At 47.3% G+C, this 20,620-nt stretch overlaps 1 protein-coding gene across 3 annotated transcripts in view; it reads right to left on the reverse strand.

Moving 5' to 3' along the window:
- TRANK1 (tetratricopeptide repeat and ankyrin repeat containing 1) overlaps positions 1-20,620 on the reverse strand; it is an 86,456-nt gene that overhangs the window by 34,680 nt on the left and 31,156 nt on the right. For all 3 annotated transcript variants that reach the window (XM_057706041.1, XM_057706042.1, XM_057706043.1), the window contains 8 exons: positions 20,292-20,375; positions 19,334-19,472; positions 17,416-17,547; positions 15,019-15,189; positions 8,135-8,296; positions 7,334-7,588; positions 6,482-6,658; positions 2,987-5,887 (listed from right to left, as the gene is read on the reverse strand). In XM_057706041.1, the coding sequence (XP_057562024.1) occupies positions 2,987-5,887; positions 6,482-6,658; positions 7,334-7,588; positions 8,135-8,296; positions 15,019-15,189; positions 17,416-17,547; positions 19,334-19,472; positions 20,292-20,375 (4,021 nt within the window). The remainder of the gene's footprint in view (positions 1-2,986; positions 5,888-6,481; positions 6,659-7,333; positions 7,589-8,134; positions 8,297-15,018; positions 15,190-17,415; positions 17,548-19,333; positions 19,473-20,291; positions 20,376-20,620) is intronic.

The raw sequence follows: 20,620 nt of genomic DNA on the forward strand, positions 1-20,620 counted from the left end.
TAAAAGAATCAAGACGATCCTAATTAGACCAGCCCATGAGCAATTTCAAGATGACTGTCAGAGCTGACTGTGCTGTTTCTGCATGGAGCCCCCTCCCTCCATCTATAGGCCCCTGCAATTCCCCTTTAAAAGCTCTTTTAGATCCTGCTTGCCGAAACGAAGATCCCGAGTGCTGCAACTAAGATCTGGCATAGCCAAAAAAATAAATATTGAAAAAAACAAAAATAAACTCTTGCCCTCTTGCCCACTTATTATCAATGGGGGGAGTCGACCTTTGAACACGAATCTGCCCAGCCCCCTGGTTGCTGGCCTCTGAAATAAAGCACACTTTCCTTTTCACCAACATTACCCCTTTACTGCCTTTTAAGTGCAGCTGGACGCACTTTCGGTAACAGACTTGGGCTCCCAATGCGAGACTGCGCTCTCGCGATATCTGGCTCCCGGGGCGGGGTCCCTAAGCAGAGCCCCCGCCAAGATGATGCACCCGGATGGAGGCGAAGAACTGGCTGCTCGTGGCTCACTGGCCCTGGGAGGGGGATTTGGGGGGATGTTCCTAGCAGTTGCCGCAACCATTTGTTTCGGGGCTCCTCCCTGTTTCTCCCCAGTTCGGCAGCAGCTGCCAACCTATGCTTTTCTTTGGTGGAATGGAAAGATGCCTCTGGATGAGCTGATGAGTTTCAAAACCGAGTAAGTCCACTGGTGTGCACCCAGTGGACTGACTTACTACTTACTTACTTACTATTTGGGCATTTTGTCAATTGGTTCTGACCTGTGTCTACCATTGAGGACCATTTGTGCTAAGGAAGTATTGGGACTCCCTATTGGTCATCCTCTTGGAGGATTTCTGACATTTCTGTCTTCTGGTGTGTGACTGTGTATTCCATTTGTGTGATTGGTATTCTTGTTGCCTTTGTAAAATGGGAAATTCAGGTTCAATTAATTAAGAAAAACTTTAGCTATGAACCTATGACTAAGAAAAAGAAATGATTTTTTTTAATACTGTGGGGCCAACAGTATTCTTGAGACTCCAGAGAAAATTAGTTAAGATGAAATTCTTTTGAAACTCTACAACTGGCTCTTTTTGCATAAGCAGTTAGAGAAAGCTGGCTTGATAAAATACTATTTTCAGAATTCTGACCCTGAGAGAACAGATATGCCTAGGAGAAAGCTTGAAGTTAACTTTCATCATGTCCTTGAAATACAAACACAGCCCACTTTGCCCGAGACGTCAGCTTTGGGTTAATTAGTAGAACTTCAAAAGATGTTTGGGTTTATTAAATAGGCATCTTGTACCACATTAAAGAGAAATTGTGCTATGAGAAAAATGTATGTTTTTAGAGGTTACGGAATGTGTTCTTACGCTTGCCGATCAGAAAATGCTGACATAACAAATAGTTCAATTGTTTCTTGGTTTTGTTAAGATCTTTTAAAGGTTAAAAACTGTACTATGTAAAAACGATAAGGGAGACATTTCAGTGTGTAAAGCAAGTAAGCTATGTGTTGTTGGCAAGAGAAGGTACAAAAAAGGAAAATATTTTTGTTGAAGGATAAAAGAAGAATAATTTTGTCTGGAGAGTGGATACCAAAGTGTATCCACTAACAGCACTGAGAAATGCAGACTGCAGCTCCACGGTATCAACATGCAGAAATCCCAAAACATTGTTATAGGCAAACATACAAAGTTGCAGAAAGATATGTCTGGCATGAGTCCATTAAGTAAAGTTTGTAAACATGTAAAATACTCTATGTTGTTCATGAGCACATGGAGAACATAGGAGGTGGACTGGTGAGCAATCTATAAACCATAAAGGAAGTATTCTCTGAGCCTCAGTTTCCTCCTTTGTAAAATGGGAATGATGCCTACCTTGCAGGGCTGTTGTGAGGATTAAAAACGGGTACCCATGGGAGTTCCCTGGTGGCCTAGTGGTTAGGATTCTGGGCTTTCCCTACCATGGCCCAGGTTCAATCCCTGCTTGGGGAAGTGAGATTCCACAGTGGTGGAGCATGGCAAAAAAAAAAAAAAAAAAAAGCAGATACCCTATGTCAACTGCTTAGCATCATGCCAAGGGGCACACATGAGGCACATATTAAAAGCACCTGAGCTCGCAGTGCCTCCCACCCCCTCCCACCCCCATCACCCCCCCCCCCCCCACCCACCATCTTTTCTTGCTTCTTCTTGGGAGAAAAGCTGCTTCCTTTCAGGATTAATGACTTGTAATTGCTGTATTACCTTACATTACAGAAGCAGGTGCTTCCAAAGTGCTTTAACAAAAGTTCACAAGCAGTTTAAATGTTCCCCTGAAATGTTTTCATGTCAGGGCCAACACCTTAAGCTGTAATTACTCAAAGGTTTGTTTCCATTCAACCAGAGCTTAAATCATCAACCTAAGAATGAGGAGTGGCAACTACTTAACTTCTGGTTACCAAAGAGGGAAGGAGAGGGGATAAACTAGGAGTCTGGGATTAACATATACACGCTACGGTATGTAAAACAGATAACCAACAAGGACCTCCCGTATAGCAGAGGGAACTCTGCTCAATATCCTGTAATAATCTATAAGGGAAAAGAATCTGAAAAAATACATGTATAACTGAATCACGTTGCTGTACACCTGAAACTAATACAACACTGTAAATCAACTGTACTTCAATAAAAAAAAAGGGAAAAAGGGGGAATTCCTTGGCAGTCCAGTGATTAGGACTCCACGCTCTCACTGCTGAGGGCTTGGGTTCAGTCCCTGGTAGGGAAACTAAGATCCCACAAGTGGAGTGGCCAAAAAAAAAAAAAGAGAGAGAGAGAGAAGAATGAGTAATGGAAAAAATCGTAAGAGCTCCTGTTCGTGAGGGTAGGTACTAACAAACTCCAAAATACTGTCCTTACCTCAGCTACAAGAGCCCAACAAAAGTTAGGCCACAGCTTCAAAAGCAGCCCAAGGTCAGCGCCCAAGCACCTCCCCCGTAGGGCGGGCCCAAGGCCTGGACGTACCCGAGTGGGACCTGTAGTTCTGGTACAGCTGGTGGATCCTCTTGGGCTTGCGCACTGCGCACTGCTTGTCCACAGCGTTCCTGCTGGCGTAGTGGAACAGGGAGCGCAGGTCGCTGAAGCGGAAGGCCACGCCCTTCATGATGCTCTGGGCCGTGTCGCCGGTGAGGAACATGGCATTGGGGTCATTGATGCACTTCATCAGCAGTGCCAGCTCCGCTTGGGTGAAGTCCTGGATCTCATCGCCATAGAGCTCGTGGATGGACCACGGGAGCACCTTGATCTTCGACAGCCTCCGGGACAGGTTGTACAGAACATCCTCTTCATCAAAGTACCCTTTCTGAGACCTGATCCGCTGATACAGGCAGAAGAGGCCGTAGATCTCGCTCCGGTCTTCCTTGAAATTGGGGGACCGCTTCCGCCCTAACTGCTTGTATGCTTCTTCCGTGAGTCTCCCCTGGGGGGAGCTGAGGGCCTCAAAAGACCCCTTCAGAAAAGATTTGATTTCTTTCCAAATCAGGGCGGGGTTATAGGAGGTTTTCCCTTTGATCATTTTGGGCCAGATTTCATTGACGAACACCTCAAATGTCACGTATACCCGGGGGTCACTGTCACACAGTCGCGTGTCCACAGCTTTTTCCTCCTCTCCGTAGTCCCCGTCCACCTCGGCCTCCTCCTCCTCCTCCTGCCAGTTGGTGATGGTCAACTCTTCCTGTGTGGACCATCCTGCGATGGCTCTTTTCAAGCTGCCGTCTTCATTTCTCAGAAAAAATGGTTTGGGCAGAGAAGCGTCAAGCAGGAGGAGCAGCTGCTTGGAAGTGACAAACAGAGGGAAGTTCTCATCCCTCAGGTCCTGGAGTTTGTGGACACTGGGGTCCAGTGGTTTGTAGTGACTGGTGGCCTTGGTAGACTTGGAAAGCTCCACGAAATTCCTCTGCACCTCCTGGCACAGGACGTGGTTCTTGGTCACGAAGATCTGATGTAGGTGCTCCAGCGAGTGGGGCTGTTCTGGGGCGGGTCCTTCTGCCCCTTGTTGGGGCCCCCCTGGCTCCCCACTGGCTCCTCCTGCACAGGCTTCCCTCTCCTGCTCCTCATCTGGGCTGTCCACTGCTTCCTCGTCCATGGGCCCTTCCTCCTCCTCCTCCTCGTCCTCCTCCTCGTCCTCCTCTTCCTCCTGCCGCGGACCCTCCGTTCTGGGTTCCAATTCCAACCTTCGCTTCAGCCAGATCTGCTTGGCCAGCAGTGGGCTTCCCGCCCGCTCGGCTTTCTCCCAGTAACCGTGGAACTTCTTCCACAGCCTGTACAAACAGCAGGTCGTCTTGCCGGTGCCGCTCCGCCCGATGAGGATGATGGGCTCCAGCGGCCTGGGGTTGAGGTCGATCACCGCGTACTCGAGCTCGCCCACCCGGAAGGGGTACTCCACCGTGGCCGTCGTGTCGTTGAGGATGTTGGAGGCCATGCTGGTGCTGAAGCTGTGGAACTTCATGATGTTGTACTCGGTCTCCACCGCGCTGGCCGGCGGGAAGTACTCAGGATCCTCGTGCTCCCCGCCCCTGTCGGCCTCCGTGTCCTCCACGTAACAGCGGGGTATCCGCTTTTGGATTTTCAAATTGGCGGACACCTGACCCTTGTTGATACCCTTCAGCTTCTTGCGCAGGATGCAGGACAGGCCCCGGTTGTAGGCACTGCAGATGGCCCTGATGGAGTCCGTCAGTTTGCCGTGGTCTAAGACGATGTCCCAGATCCGGATGATTTCCGTGTAGACCCGACCGGCCTTCTCGGTGGGGTGCGTGCTGCGCTCCGCAGCCATGATCTTCTCGGGGTTCTCGCTGCATCGCGGGGAGAAGTCAATGGCGAGCTCCCACAGCATCCGAGCCCCTTTGTCCAGCTTGGCCTCGAACAGCTGGATGCTTCCTTTCAGGTTCTTCAGCCGCTTCCGCAGGCCGTGGGTCCACTCGCCATTGCCCAGCTTCTGGATGGCAAGGATGATTTTCTTCTTCATGACCTTCGTCATGACCTTGCTGGACAGTTTCTTCAGTATCTCCGAAGTGCACTCAATCTCCCACGTCATGTTCTCGAAGTCCAGGGGGCCGGCCTCCATCTCCGGCACGTTCTGGTCGTCGCTGTCCTCCGTCCCCCTGCGACCCGCGGGCACGCGCTGCGGGGCCCCGAGGCCTGCCTGCACGTGTCCCTCCGCGGCCTCAAGGGCTGCAGGGTTGTTCCCGCTGCAGCCAGAACCCCCCGTCCCTGGGGCCCCCTGCGGCTCGTCTTTCTGTCCTATGGCGCCAGCTCCTGTCTCCAGAGGCTCGGGGTCCTGGGGACAGCCCTCCAGGAGGGGCGGATCCAATTCTACCCGCTGAATCGAAGCTGCGATGTCCTGCACAAGGCGGTCTCTCTGCGAACTAGCAGCCCCAGGCTCCGGCTTCGTTGCCTGGGCATCTGGGAGGGTCTCCCAGCTTTCAGGGACGCCGGCTCCCCTGGGTGGGGCTCTCACAGCGCTGCCGCTGTGCAGCGGCTTGGAGGGGCCTTTGAGCTGGGCCGCGTGAGCCGAGTGCGCCGAGGCTGTGGGGCGAGGGGTCTTCCCCGGGTGGGCGCCGGCGTCCTGCCGGCCCCGGCGCTTGCTCTCCCCCAGGGCTTTGTTCCAGGCCAAGAGCAGCGCGTCGTTCTTCTTCACCCGGTGCCGTGCGTCTTTGCCTTCCTTGTTTTTCAGGTTGAGGTTGATGTCAAACTTCACCAGCAGACCTATCAGCTTCCCCACACGCTTCAGCATGCCCTTCTGGAAGAGGATGTGCATCACCGTGTTTCCGCTGCTGTCCTGGATGTTGGGGTTGAGATAGTGAAACTCCGCGGGCTTGGACCAGAACAGATCGAGCAGGTGGCTGAGGAAGTCAAAACCGATGTCAGCTGGAAGACACAAAAACCCTGTGAGTGCTGAACGGCTCTTCTGGGGGGTCCTCAGAACACAGAACTTCAGTGGTTCTCAACTGGGGGCGATCTGTTCCCCAATGGATAAGTGGTCGTGTCTGGAGACACTTTTGATTGTCACAGTTTAGGAGGTGCTACTGGCATCTAGTGGGTGGAGGCCAGGGTCGCTGCCAAACACCCTGCAGTACACAAGACAGCCCCCACAACAAAGAAGTATCCCACCCAACTGTCAACAGTGCTACGGTGGAGAAACGCAGAAGTCACCCGAAATATTCCAGTACGAGCCTTTATGTCAGGACCCTTGAAATGGTGCAAATAAATGGAAAGTATCTACAGCTATGGACAGCCAACTTTGGAACTTAAGAATCGTCTTCCATCAACCCGCCCCAACTGTTCCCCATGATGGTCCCTCCTTCCCATCAAGCTGTGGGTGAGGGGCCAGGAGATACGGGCCTGGCCAAGAAATGGGCCTTTTCCAGATGGTTGGTTTTCCTAGCAGGAAAGACCAGAGAGCACAGCATCCATTCTAATATTCAGTTTCCTCCTCAAGAAAAAGACAAAATAAAGGCCTACCTTTGACATCTAGAAAGATGTGCAGCGCGGCATGTAAAGGAGTATCGCCTTCTGTGAGAGAAATACTGCGGGGGTCCGCGCCCTTGGTCAGGAGGAGGAAGGCCAGCTCGAAGTCCTTGTGCTTCAGGCACACGGCCAGCGGCCGCTCCTGGCTGCCCTGGAGACCCTCGGGCGAGGCTGGGGGAGGCAGAGAGAGGGCCCGATTAGCTGTTTCCCTGACCCGAGGTCAGCTGGGCCCACCTGAGGCGGGCGGGACCCCTCCAGTGGCATATAGAGTGTGCCCAAGGCCACACAGTTAGTAGTGGCCGTAGTGGGGAGCAGTGGGGTGGGGGGGTAAGGAGGAGGTTGGTGTTTCCAAACTAGTTTTAAAATCAAACTCGATCCAACAGGACGTCTGCATACTCCAGACATACATCCAGCCAAGCGTGACTGTGCTGATTGTGATGGCAGATGTTTCCACCCACCCATTATTTGGCTGTTTCTTTAAAAAGCAAGCATCACAAATCCCAATCCGTGGGTCAGAAAAGAATGTCACAGAGCTTGACAAGGACCCGTGCAGCACGCTGAGTGCAGAGAAACGTCCAGCCGGAGGTCGGGAGGAAATGACCCATGTGGCTACACCGGGCCCCAGGCCCCTCCGCAGGCCTGAGGTTTCTTACACAAGAGAGAAAGGGAAGAATTCACAGAAACACACCAACCCTGTCACTGTTTCTAATGAGAAGATATGGACGAGGAAGAGAACGAGGCAGAATTTAAGAGAGTCTCCAACATCAAGCAAAAAGCCCTGTGACCGGCGGCGCCTGGACTCCCCTGGGATGTCCCCCCGGTGCTGACTCAGCATCTGGGACTCACCTCCGTGGTCTATCAGGCAGCTCAGGAGCAGGGCCCTCCGCTCGCCCCAGGCTCTGAGGTGGGGGAGGATGGCACAGAGGTCTAGGTTGGAGAGGTCACAGTCTTTGATGAGACCGTCCCCAAGCGGCGGCTCCCCGCTCACTTTGCGTGTCAGCAGCAGCAGAACTTCGGGCCATTTCTGTTTTTCCAGTAAAAACTTGATGAAGGCGTTGGCACAGTCGCGGTCAATGTCATACACCAGGTCAGGAGGGATTTCTTTCAAAAACAAGAGCACACCACACTCCAGAAACAGGTTCATGTGATTTCTGTCCCCGACCACAACCCAACACAGAGGGACATCGTCACCCCAAGTTACGGGTCCGTATGTATTTTTAAGACCTGGGGAAACCATGTACAGGTGCTTAGTTATTTCGGCCACACTTCTCAACCACGTGTGATCCTCAGTGTCAGCACTGGCGTGTGAGCTTCTTGGAAAGGTTGGAGATACCCAAGGAGTGTAGAGTCTTAGCCAATAGAAAAGAGAAACATCTGTGGTATTTTAACAAAGGACAGTATGTGCAAATTCCAGGAGGATGCATGAAAAATTAATAACAGAGGTTGCCTCTGGGGAATGAGATTTAGAGACCGAAGTTCAGGGGTGGATGATGGACTTTTCACTGTAGAATGTTCCGTGTTGTTTGAATGTTTTACATGGGGATCATGACATTTATTTTTTAATCAATTTTTAAACAGACAGTAGCAAAGAGTTTTAAGGTGCAGAGAGCATCTTCGAACACTACTGAAGGTTGTGAGAAATCTTACCTTGCACAGAAGAAAGGAGGCGCAAGAACCTCTGAACCACTTCTTGCTTCAGAAAGTTTTTCTGCAACAAGCAGCTTCCTGAGTTCATGTACGTCACCAGCTGCTCAGAGGCCTTCCGGAAATTGTCACCCTCACTAGCTAGTCCCTCGCCATTGCTCAGTCCTGCAAAACACCCCAGGGGCTGCTTGTGACTCCAGAAATCACAGCAGCATAGGTTGCAAGGGGGACCACATCCCTCCACCCCTCCGTGGAGCCAGGAGACTTTGAAGTGCCTGTTCCCCCTCCGCACCCTGCCTCTGGCCCGGCTTCACGACCTGCTGTGACCAGGAGAATGCGGTGGATGTGATTTTTGTGCCAGTTCTGAGTCTGGGCCTCAAGAGGTCTTATTTAGTTCTATTCAGGTCCTGACTAGATAAGAAACATCATAAAACAAAGAGGAATCGGCCCAGTTGTCCAAACTGAGCCCCGCAGAGGTGAAAGAGCCCATCCAAGATCAGCAAGAGGGATGCTTGAAGGAGTTCTGTTAAGGCTATGAGAACAGCCCAGCCTCAATTGCTGAGCTGCAGGATCATGAGCTAAATAAGTGCTCGTTGCTTTAAGCCACTAAGTTTGAGGACTGTTTGTTAAACAGTAACAGATAACTGATGCAACGGTTCAGAGAAGTGATGGTGGGAGGGTGGCTTACTGCAGTAGCAACATCCATCTGTATGCCAGCCACCCATGCATCTAACTGGCAAGAGGAAAAAGCTAAGAGTAAAGGGCCAGCTCTCTGGCAAAAAGGGAAGACACCATCCCCTTGGTTCAATTTACTGAGAAAGTAGTCATGATTAGAAATCACCCACCGAAGAAAGGTTGAAAAAGGGCAAGGCCTTCCCTGGTGGTACAGTGGTTAAGATTCTGTGCTCCCAATGCAGAGGGCCCAGGTTCAATCCCTGGTCAGGGAACTAGATCCCACATGCATGCTGCAACTAAGAGTCCACATGCCACAACTAAGGAGCCCTCGAGCCGCAACTAAGGAGCCCACCTGTTGCAACTGAGACCTGGCACAACCAAATAAATAAATAATTTTTTTAAAGGGGCAAATGTTTTATTTGGTATCAGATTATACACTCAGAAAGCCCTCTTGATTGAAATAGAATCTTACTGAACAGATAACTGGACATCTGTTTTCACACCCAATGAGATGGGCCTGGCCCACAGAATAAGTCCTATCATGTGGTGAACAGGTGAATGCATGTTCAATGTCATGTTCTAATAGAACAGGAACGCTAAAGGAGATGGAAAAACAAAAGCATCCCATCCTCAGTCACGTCTCCCACAGCAGACCCTGAGGCAAGGATCTGTGTGTGAGTGGTTTATGAAGGAAGAGACCAGTGAGGGGGCTGGGGGATTGGGTCAGGGCTGGGGAGGAACCAGGCAGGGTGTGAGCTCAGGCTGAGTCCCACAAGGGGTTGGGGGCATGCCTCGCCTGGTCCCTGGGGAGATCTGGAGCGAGTCATACCTCAGAGCTGTGCCGTCCAAGGCAAGGGAACCGGACTTTCAGGTCCTCACCTCTACCTGCCACTGGCCACAGCCTGCCTTGGGAGGATGTCAATTCCCAGGCACTTCTGGTCTGAAGGAGCCTGAGCAAAACAGGCTGCATGAGCTCACAGCCTGCTGTCCTTGAGAACAAGCGAGTGAAGGTTCGCCAGGGAGCTCACAGCACTGGGAAAGGACCCCAGGCACCCAAGCAGAGTTCTGACATCACCTGCTTGCCTTCTGACACACACCTGGATCACCTTTCAACAGATCAGGTCAGAGTACCAGAAACACACACACATACACACACCCCGACTTCCGGGGCAAACGCCCACTGCCCTCTAATCAAGAGACCTCCCGGTGCCAGATGGAAGCAAGACCCACCCTAGCACCAAGCTCCAGAGAAAAGGAAATGGAAACCCTTGGCAAAGAAAGCCTGCATCAGCTCAGTGAGCAGCCCGTTCTGAGGCAGAGAACATGCACTGTGGGGTGTAACCACGACCAGCCAGCACCCCTGGGCTCGGCACGCCACCCTTCACGCCACACAGAAAACAGTGAAAATTCACGATACAGGAAAACGGGACGCTTGGTCTGGGAGGAACTTCCCTCACCGCCAGGCAGGAGGAAACCTGCCGCTCGTCCGCCACCCCACCAGACCCCGCCTCGTGCCTCAGGGCATCATCCCTCCGCCAGGGCAGTTAATTTCGTAAAAAAGTCACTTGAAACTGAACAGAAATATACCAAGCTTGACCACAGAGACAATTAGATGCACTTGTATAATAAATGCATGGTTGTGTGGTTCAGAATAATTAATAAGGTGGTTATAGATTAGAGAAAGGGCCAGAAATCAGAAAAGAAACCAGAGAGATATCAACAGCATAAAAAAGCATAAAAGGAAAGGTGTTGAAACACTGACAATGGTAGCCCTGGGTCAGCATCTCTGGGTAGGTACGGGTGATTTGTTTTTTATTCTGAACCTGTCTGCTTTTTTTGTTCTAAATTTTCTATACGCTTAATAAGAGAGAAAAGAAACATCGGGATATAAAGTTGCTTATACATTATAATCACAGGTTTTTAAAAAAGATGACTATGCAAGTACTGAACAACAACCAAAAGACTGGATAAAAATATGCCAAAGTGTAATTACAATAAATTTTTGTTTTTATATAAAATGATATTTTTACAAATTTTCTACAATGATCATATTTAGTAGACACACACAAGCAGATTTGAAATTAAAAATTAAAACCAAAAGTGATCTTCCAAAGCTGCAATAGTTCTCAGAGGTGTTAGAAAATAGAAATCATTTCAAAAAGAGATTTTGTTTTTGCATGAAATTTTCCTTTTGAACTAAAAATGGTGAAACTGTTAAGTTTTACTACATATATTTTACAGTTGAAATTTATGAAACCATCTCATTTTTATAAAAGAAAATAAAAATGTGTAACTATAAATGCATGGAATAAGAGTAAATGACTAAATCACAACTGTATTAATTTTTTCAGGCAGGTGGGTTTATGGAGAATTAATATTTTCCTGTTTTCTTTTCCAATATTTGGTAAATTTTTTTTTAAAAGAATCTATTGCTTTTATAATAAGGAAAAAGTATCATCAATACTGCACGCCTGCATTTACTGAAAACAGGGCATTGCGTGGTGCTGAGGGAGGGATTTGAGGACGACACACCATGACCTCTGAGTCACAGGCTCCGTCTATGGGGAAAACAGACACACAGAGAAGATTCGCGTCCTCTAGTGCTGAGCTAGAGGCGCCTTCCCAGAGCAGAAACCAACTGGTGCCCAGGGGAGGACCAGAGAGAAAGGCTTCAGAGGCCTGGATTGGCTCTTACTCTGAAAGGCCATGCACTAGTGAATCAGAGAAAATCACAAACAACTGCGAGAAAAGCAAAGTCTCCAGTCTTGTTCTTGGTCCTGAGGACAGTGGAGCATCAGCTGCTAGAGAAGGTGGACATGCTGCCATCTAGTGGTGGCCCATGAGAGGCGGGGAGAGACAGTCAGGTACCCCCACCACTCAAGTTCACACTCCAACCCTCCCTACTCCCCATGTGCTCTGGCTTAGCCTGCCAGCTAGTGAGAAAGGCAGAATCAGCAGATATTCGAGATTCTATTACACAAGGAAACTGAATAAAATAGAAGCTTTAAAAACAAAAGTGCATGACTTATGCTGAAGTCTATAGCTAAATATATGACATATAAATGTCTACAGCAGTCTAAGAATTAAGATTAGAATTAATGAACAATAAATTTGCAAGAAAATCAGCCATTTTCTACCATTAACTGGTGGTCCTTCTCTAAAAGGTTATTTTAAAACCTGGAAATTCATTGGCAAAGAAATCTGTTTGGTTAGTTTCAATTTCCCAAATAGTAGAAACCATCCTGAAACTGGGGTTACAGGTAGAAGCTCTCAGGAGGCCTTTCACAATGATTTATTCATTACGCCACCTCACAGAATTACAATTCCTTAAAATAGAAGTCATTTAAAAACTAAACATGATACATCACAGCTTTAAAAGAACATCCCAGAAAAACAGAACTCTGAAAATACATTTATTCCCATGTTCTCTTAGAAACAACAGGAGATATTTTAAATAAATGAATAAAAATTTAAAAATAGATGGGGAAGTAGGGGGTGCTATTAGGGGAAATGCAGCTTCAATCTCCCCCACATAAAACTTTCCTGACCCTGGAAACTGCCATGATCCCCAGCCTGGCAGGGTGCCTCCCGCTCTCCCTGCCACACACCACACCCCATGCACTGCCTTCAACCTGCTGCCCACTCACCCATTCCAGGGAGGGAGTGTTTCTGGAAAAACACATCCAAATAACTTCAATAAACGTGAACTAACCATCTATTAAGTATTAATAAGTCTAGTTGTTCATTCATAAATACAAACCATCCAAAGATCAGAAGATAAAATAGGAAAAGTAAGAGCATAAAAGAGAAGCAAGAAGATGGATCAACTAACCCCAGAAGAAACATAAATAATTCAGAGAAGAGAGTACGATGATCTTTAAGAAAATTCTATGTTTAAAGGCCATTCAAGAGGAAGTGGCAAATGTCAATCAAGCACAAGGTGTCACAGATAAGAAACAATCAGAGAACCAGAAAGGGCTCTTAAAAATGAAAACTGAGTTTCCAAGTTAAAAATTGCAGTAGGCATGCTGAATTATAAAAGGAAAAGCTAAAGTCCTAGTTAAAGATCTGGAAAGAAAAAAAGGAGATAGAAAACATCAGGGAGGGACTTCCTAGGTGGTGCAGTGGTTAAGAATCCACCTGCCAATGCAGAGGACACGGGTTCAAGCCCTGGTCCGGGAAGATCCCACATGCCACAGACCAACTGAGCCCGTGCACCACAACTACTGAGCCTGCACTCTAGAGCCCGTGAGCCACTACTATTGAGCCTATGTGCCACAACTACTGAAGCTCACTCGCCTAGAGCCCGTGCTCCATAACAAGAGAAGCCACCAAAATGAGGAGCCCGTGCACCACAATGAAGTGGCCCCTGCTCACTGCAACTAGAGGAAGCGCATGTGTAGCAACAAAGACTCAATGCAGCCAATAAATTAATTAATCAATTTTTTTAAAAAAGAAAAGAAAACATTAGGGAAAATAGAGAGATGTTTTATAAGTTCAGAAAGCTCATCCGTGTAAAAGTGGTGGCAAAGAGACGCTGGATGGGAACAAAATGATGGAAGATAATTTCTCTGAGCTAAAAAAGTTATATTGAAAGAGGCCAACAGGTGCCAGGCAAGAAGAATGACTAAGGACCCACACCTAGACACATCCCAGGGAAATTCCACAACTGTAAGGACAGAAGATTCTAGAAGGGAAAAGAAATGAAACTGACGTCACTTCTAATCAGTAATGGAGGCTAGAATACGAAGTTGTAAGGAACAAGGTTTTACAGAGTATTTCATAAATCGAAGAGACCTCAGATTGTCAGACACACCAGAAAAAGCCACCATTAAACTGACACGTCACTGATGGTGAAACACATTCCAGTTTCAAAGATGGCAAAATGTGGGTGGAAGTGCAACTGAGGATCGATAAAATACAGTGCCTGAATGCAGACCAATTCTAAGGATAAAGATATTTTCAAAAAACTCATAAGTCTACTATGCATATCTCTTCCATGAAAAACTTACTGAATTGGTACTTAGCAGAGCAAGAGAAAAATCTAGGCAGACAGCGTGAGCCACAAGAGCCACATATGAGGGCAAGAACTAAAAGCAGCATAATATATATGTGCTGGGGCTACGGTCTAAAAAAAAAGTGTAAAGTCTAAAAATATGTGTGTACACATATATACACACACACATATACAATAACGTGTATATATATGTTTCATCAAGCCAGGATGCTTAAAAAGTATCACATTTAAAGAGCAAAGTTTTGGGGACATTTGGTGATTCTTTTCTATGGGTCCAACTATGCTACTAGTTCTAGAAATCATACTACCATGTAAATGCAATTTCATGGTTTTCAATCTTTAGAATCAATCTAATAGATGAAGCACAGAAAACCCAGAGTTAATGAGTAGGATGTAAATGACACAAATAACTTTCCTAGACAAAATTCAACGAGGGCTGACTTGTTGCACTTTATCTTATACAGCAGTTAGTCCACAGATGCTGTCCCAAACTGAAAGATCAAGAAACAGAGCTATAAGTGTAGTTTTAATTGTTGGCTATTGTTGTTTCTGAAAAGTGGGCTTGATTTTTGTTATCTCCCGTTCTGTCTGAATTTTTTTCTTTCTTACTGTGTGCATGCATGGAAAAATAAAAAATCACCCTTACTGCCCAAAGGTAGTCTTGCCAAATTTCCAGAATATGGTAGACATTCTCGCAGTAAGAGTTGTTGCGGGACTTCCCTGGTGACGCAGTTGTTAAGATTCCCCTTGCCAATGCAGGGGACGTCGGTTTGATTCCTGGGCTGGGAAGATCCTACATGCCATGTAGCAACTAAGCCCATGTGCCACAACTATTCAGTCTGTGCTCCAGAGCCTGAGAGCCACAACTACTGAAGCCCAAGTGTCTAGAGCCCATGTTCCACAACAAGAGAAGTCACTGCAATGAGAAGCCCGCTCACCACAATTAGAGAAAGCCCACACGCAGCAATGAAGACCCAACGCAGCCAATAAATACATAAATAAATATATATATATATATATATATATATAAAGAGTTATTCTATCTTTCAAAACCAAACAAGTTTTCCAAACATTCAGGGGGCGGGGGGGAGCTCACTTCCATCTTCATATACCAGGAAAAGATAAACTGATCTGTACCTAATTTCACAGAACCAGTTTTGCCCCCTTGAAAAAGCTAATTCCCTGGAAGCTGTACCTGAGAGGTCCTTAGAAGATGCTGTCAGCTTTTCCAAGTGACTGTTGATTTTCTCAATGGCTCTGAAGTTCTTGTTCCTCTTCAGGACATCCACGGCAGACCGGGACTGTCGATCCAGCAAGGTGGGGTCTGCCCCAAAGCGCAGGAGCATCTGTACGTCGTCTGTTTGTCCTAGAGCAGGCCAAAGCAAGAAGGGGGGGTCATCATGGTTCCTTCCGTAAGGAGACGTCCCCATGAGTGCACTTCCTCCCAGTTCCCAGCCGGAGCAGCCCGGAGCAAGGGGACCAGTATCTCTCTGCTTATAGAAGCTGAACTGCTGGCCTTGGGCAATTCAGCCAAGTCCCCAGAGCAAGGAGTCCTGTGTGGAGTGCGAAGGACAACAGCTTTTAAGAGGTTCGGAAGTGCGCTCCTCTCTACCTTTCTCCCCTCTCCTTGGCAACAAGCAAGGAGAGGGGGAATCTGGTTCCTAAGCAACAGTTACAGCTGTAAGGATGACAGCAAGCTGTGACTTCAGATTTCTTTATTCCCTAGAGAGGAAACAGAATATACTTCCAGAGAAAAAAGCCTGTCTGGGGACAAGAGAAGAAAGTGGCAATTGCTTTTGCATCAGGGTCTTCTTGTCTTCTGTTTCAACCCTTGCAGCCCCACCTCTGGCTGCCAGCTCCATTTGCTGCTTTGAGATATACCTATTTGCCAAGCATCAAGGTGTCTCTGTGATCACAAATGCAACGGTTTTCAGGATGTAACAGGTGTATCCCTGGAGGTACCAAGACTTATGTGAACACAGAGAGCTACAGGAATCCATGCCCGAGTCTCAGCTTCCATACCTGTGCTTTCCTAAACTTCACCACCTTGACAAAGCACCTCTGCGCCAGGTATCGTCCTGCTCATGACGCTCTCCCTCCCCATCTACCCAGTCATAACCGCCTTCCTCTTATTTTACAAAAATAAGACAAAATTACAAAGTCATACTTCTTACCCAGTAAGTATCTCACTGTGATAGGCAGAATTCTCAGACCCTGAGATTTCAAACCCCTGGTGTACACTCACCTTCTCCCAGTTATCCATTTAATACTAATCTGAACTCTGCTATGATGAGACTTTGCAAATGCATCTAAGGTCCCAAAGCAGTTGACCTTAAGATACGGAGATTATCCTGGCCTGATCACATGAGCCCTAAAGGTCAAAGGTTTGGAGGTCAGAGATGGAAGAGGGCAGAGATTCAAAATATGAGGGATTTGATGCACAAGAAGTTCTCCCCTGCTGGCTTTGAAGACAGAGGAGGCCATAGGACAAAGAATGTGTGTGGTCTGTAGAAGCTGACAGCCAGCAAGAAAATGAGGACCTCAGTCCTACAGCCACAAGGAACCAGATTCTGCCACAATCATGTGAGCTTGAAGGAAGGCCCGGAACTCAAGCAATACCTTGATTTCAGCCTCGAGAGACACTGAACAGAAAACTCAGTCAGATCACACCAGGCTACTAACCTATAGAACAGTAAGCTAATGAGCATCATTTTAAGCCACTAAGTTTATGGTGATTTGTTACACAGTATACAGAACTAATGCAGTTACCAAAGTATTGTCCCAGAGGAGGTGAAAACTCCTGACCTCCAGAGAGTATCAACCTAAGGGAAAATTAAGCAGCTGCCAAGCCCCTTTTAAAAGGCACCACAACCCCCCCTTCTCTTACTTCCCTCCAAAATTATTTTTTTAACCTTTAACAATTATTTATAGAAAATTTAATATATTTATGTTGCTCTGGTGATCTCTGTAGTAATAATAATTTTATAATAATTAAATCCAGAAAAAAATTAATACTTAGAATCTTAAATCACAGACTTTTTTTTTTTAATTTAAAGCTATATAAGTACTTTTGGTCAAGAAGAGTATCACTGGGGCTTCCTTGGTGGTGCAGTGGTTAAGAATCTGCCTGCCAGTGCAGGGGACACGGGTTCAATCCCTGGTCTGGGAAGATCCCACATGCCGTGGAGCAACTAAGCCCACATGCCACAACTACTGAGCCTGCTCTACAACAAGAGAAGCCACCGCTATGAGAAGCCTGCGCACCACAATGAACAGCAGCCCCCACTCGCCGCAACTAGGGAAAGTCTGTGCGTGCAGCAATGAAGACCCAAAGCAGCCAACAAATTAATTAACTAAAAAAAAAAGAAGAGTATCGCTGGATAAGACTTTCAAGCATAAAATATATTGCAGCAAACTTCTTTCTGAAAAGCAAACTGAAAATATGATCCAAAAAAACAAATGCAGAATTTGATACTTTTGACCGTTACAGCCTGTCGCAGGGTGGCACAGGTAAGCCATCAGTCGTGTGGGTTCCCTAGCACCGGAAGTCAGCCCACCCACAGGACCGCCTCTGCATGGTGCTGCCACTTACGCTTGGCGAGGTACCCTGGGGAGTGGGCGGCAACCAGGTGCAGGACGGTGCGGCCATCCTCGTCCTTCTGGTTGATGCGACCTTTCCACTCGGGTTTGTAGTCCATTAACCACCTGAAAAGATGGTTTTCCCCTGAAAGAATGAGTTACTGATGTTATTTTCAACACAGAGAAAAGCAGCAAAGCAAACCACTGTGCACCTCACTGAGGGGACCCAAGGGGCACAATACACATTGTCACGTGCCCCAGACAGGTGCGGAGACAGAGTGTGTGCATTGAAAGGATGAGTCATAGCAAGTTATTCATAGAAAACTTAAGTCAGATTCCCTAGAAGCAGAGCCTGAGACAGGGATTCTTGAACGTGTGATTTATTGACAGAGGGCACTCGGGAGAAAGAGGGGGAGGGAAGCAGGTCAGGGGATGGAGGCAAGCAGAGATGTGGCCTCAGCTGAGTCAGCGTCAGCCTGATCCCACGGGGGGCTCTGGAGCAGGAACCACACTACAGCACTGACACACCTTGAGGCAGGGGCTCACCTTTTGTACCCTGGTGTCAATCAATCGAGAGCTACAGACCCGCCTCCAGAGAGGGAGACGGTGCCTGTTGGCAAAGAGCAGCTCCCTGGAGAAGGAGGCAGCTGTGGTGCAGCAGGTAGGGATAGGGGCTCTGGTCATAAAGAGGACCTGGGCAGGGCAGCAACAGCACACCTATCAGTAATCATTACCCCACTAAATTACTATCACTAGGACAGAGGTTTCAAATTCTTTTCCCAGACTCCTTCCTTGTAGGTCCTGGAAAGCTACACAACTCTACCAACTCTGTGGACACCACTTGTCACCGTGTCAGGGTTTTCCTCTGAGAAACAAATCAGGAATAAACTTGAAGACTTGATCTCATCCCACCTGCCTGTAACCGCAGGAGCAAACTTAAAAAGTAGACACAGAGAGGAATCGTGACTTTCACACCCAGAGGCACACCTAATTTGACACTGGCAGGATTGGATCAGATTGTTTTTAATCAGACTTCACACTTTTAAATGTTTTATCCACCAATCCCTATGCAAGAGTAAACTCTCTTATGGATTCGCCAACAGATGAAATGCATAACGACAGGGTAAATCTGGCTGAAGCAAAGATGGGGGCTTAGGTCTCCAAGCCCCTGGTCACCCCCACTCCCATCCTGAGGAGATACTACAGTCTAGAAGAGGATGACACGTTCTCTTGGCTCCTTCTGGCTCTAACATGGTATGAGTCAGTGTCCAACAGTGATGCTTGGAAAAGAAAAACAGATTTCTATGTAAAGTGTAAATGTGGATATTGTGTGTGTGTGTGTTTTAATGATAAAAATATTTTAAAATTCAAATCCTATAGCTGGGTGGTGAGTACTAAAAAAAGAAAAAGAAAAAGATGTGTATATATATATATATATATATGAAAATAGGCTTCTTTTAAAAGAACCACAAGCAAACTGTATCTGCGATAGCCAGTGTTTCCCTTGGGATTTCCCCCCCACTCCACCAAAAGTAGCTGATCCTCTGGTCTAGAGAAAAAATGTACTTGGAAAAAGACCACAACTGCCTTCGCCAGTGGGAGGAAACTCCACAGCTCCCCTGAGAGCTCTGTCCAGCAAAGGCTGTCTGTCCCAAGGCCCATCCTGGAATCCCAGGGCTCCAGTCTGTTGCCAGGATCTGAGAACACAGAATCCTTTCAACGTGCGCCTCCTGTAGCTATGAGGTCCCAGGAGAAAGAAAAGTGATGCTGTTTCCCAGCTGCCTTCGTTCATCTGAATAATCAAATCACTGACTATTCAAATCATCTGAATATTCCACCTTCAAGTAGCCACGTTCTGGTTTCACTCGAGCTAAGCTAAGCGCAGTCCCCGAGGTCTGAGATGGGGGGCGTGCCACCAGAAGAGAACTCACCGGCCTGGATGCAGAGGCGCACGAGGGCGTGCAGAGGGTATGGTCCTATGGTCTCGATGCTTGCACCCATGGAGATGAGCCACTGGACTAGCCGGGGCACCTGTTCCATATTCTCATAAAGTCCGATGAAGACATATTTCTGGGAAAAAAACACACACACACACAGGAAGAATTACGGCAGTTGCCATATCAATGTGAAACTTCAGACTCCTTCCCCATGAAGTCTGGGGTTTTTTTCTCCTGGTTTTCTTGAGATGCAATTTGACACACAGCACTGTATACATTTAAGGTACACAGCATAATGATTTGGCTTACGTGCGTCGTGAAATGATTACCACAAGTTTAGAGACTTGTGGTCCGTCATCTCATACAGATACAAAATTAAATTAAAAAAAGAAAAGCTTTTTTTGTGATGAGCGCTCTTAGGATTTACTCTCTTAACAACTTTCCTATATAACACACAGCGGTGTTAAATTATCACATTGTACATTACATCCCCTAGTACTTATTTAGCATATAACTGGACGTGGGTACTTTTTGACTGCCTTCATCCAATTCCCCCTCCTTTCACACCCCCCCCCCCACAAAGTTGAGAATCAGTAAAACCCTGATTCGCTGTGGCCCCCACCTAAGATGACCATAAATAACAAATCCGCAGTGAGGCAGCTGAACGGGGAGGTGCCGGACACCACAGGCCTGACGTGGCCTGACTTGAAACCCTATGTGCCAAGAAGCCACCTTAAGGGTGGGACAGGGAGGGTGGGAAGGAGTTGCAGGAGGGAGCGGATACGGGGATATACGTATAAATGCAGCTGATTCACTTTGCTGTACAGCAGAAACTGGCACAAGAGTGTAAAGCAAAAGAGCTAAAGATAAATAAATAAATAATAAATAAATAAATAAATAAATAAATAAGAAACCATGGATAATGAATTAAAATAAAAAGAAGCCACTTTACCTCAAAGAGACTTTTCAGCGATAAATCTGGGACGTGGAGATTTCTTGGTAGCCGGTCTTTTCTCGCTGACAGAAGCAGAAATGACTGAGGAAAGGGGAGAAACAGAAAAAGCTGGAACAATAATGTTCTCCACACGGGTTATTAGCACAAAAGTAATCTTCGGCTTTAAAACACGGAAACAAAAAACAAAACAGGACACCCTCTCGCCCTGTCTGTTTCTCTAAGCCACCTGCCAAGCGCTCCGGCCTGAGCCAGGGTAATGAGTGTCTCTGTCTGGCGAGCTCGCTGTTGGGGCCGAGAGCTAAGCTCTCCCCACGTCTCCTCCAAGC

Source organism: Hippopotamus amphibius, chromosome 13 (genome assembly GCF_030028045.1).
Source record: "Hippopotamus amphibius kiboko isolate mHipAmp2 chromosome 13, mHipAmp2.hap2, whole genome shotgun sequence".
Lineage (NCBI taxonomy): Eukaryota > Metazoa > Chordata > Mammalia > Artiodactyla > Hippopotamidae > Hippopotamus > Hippopotamus amphibius.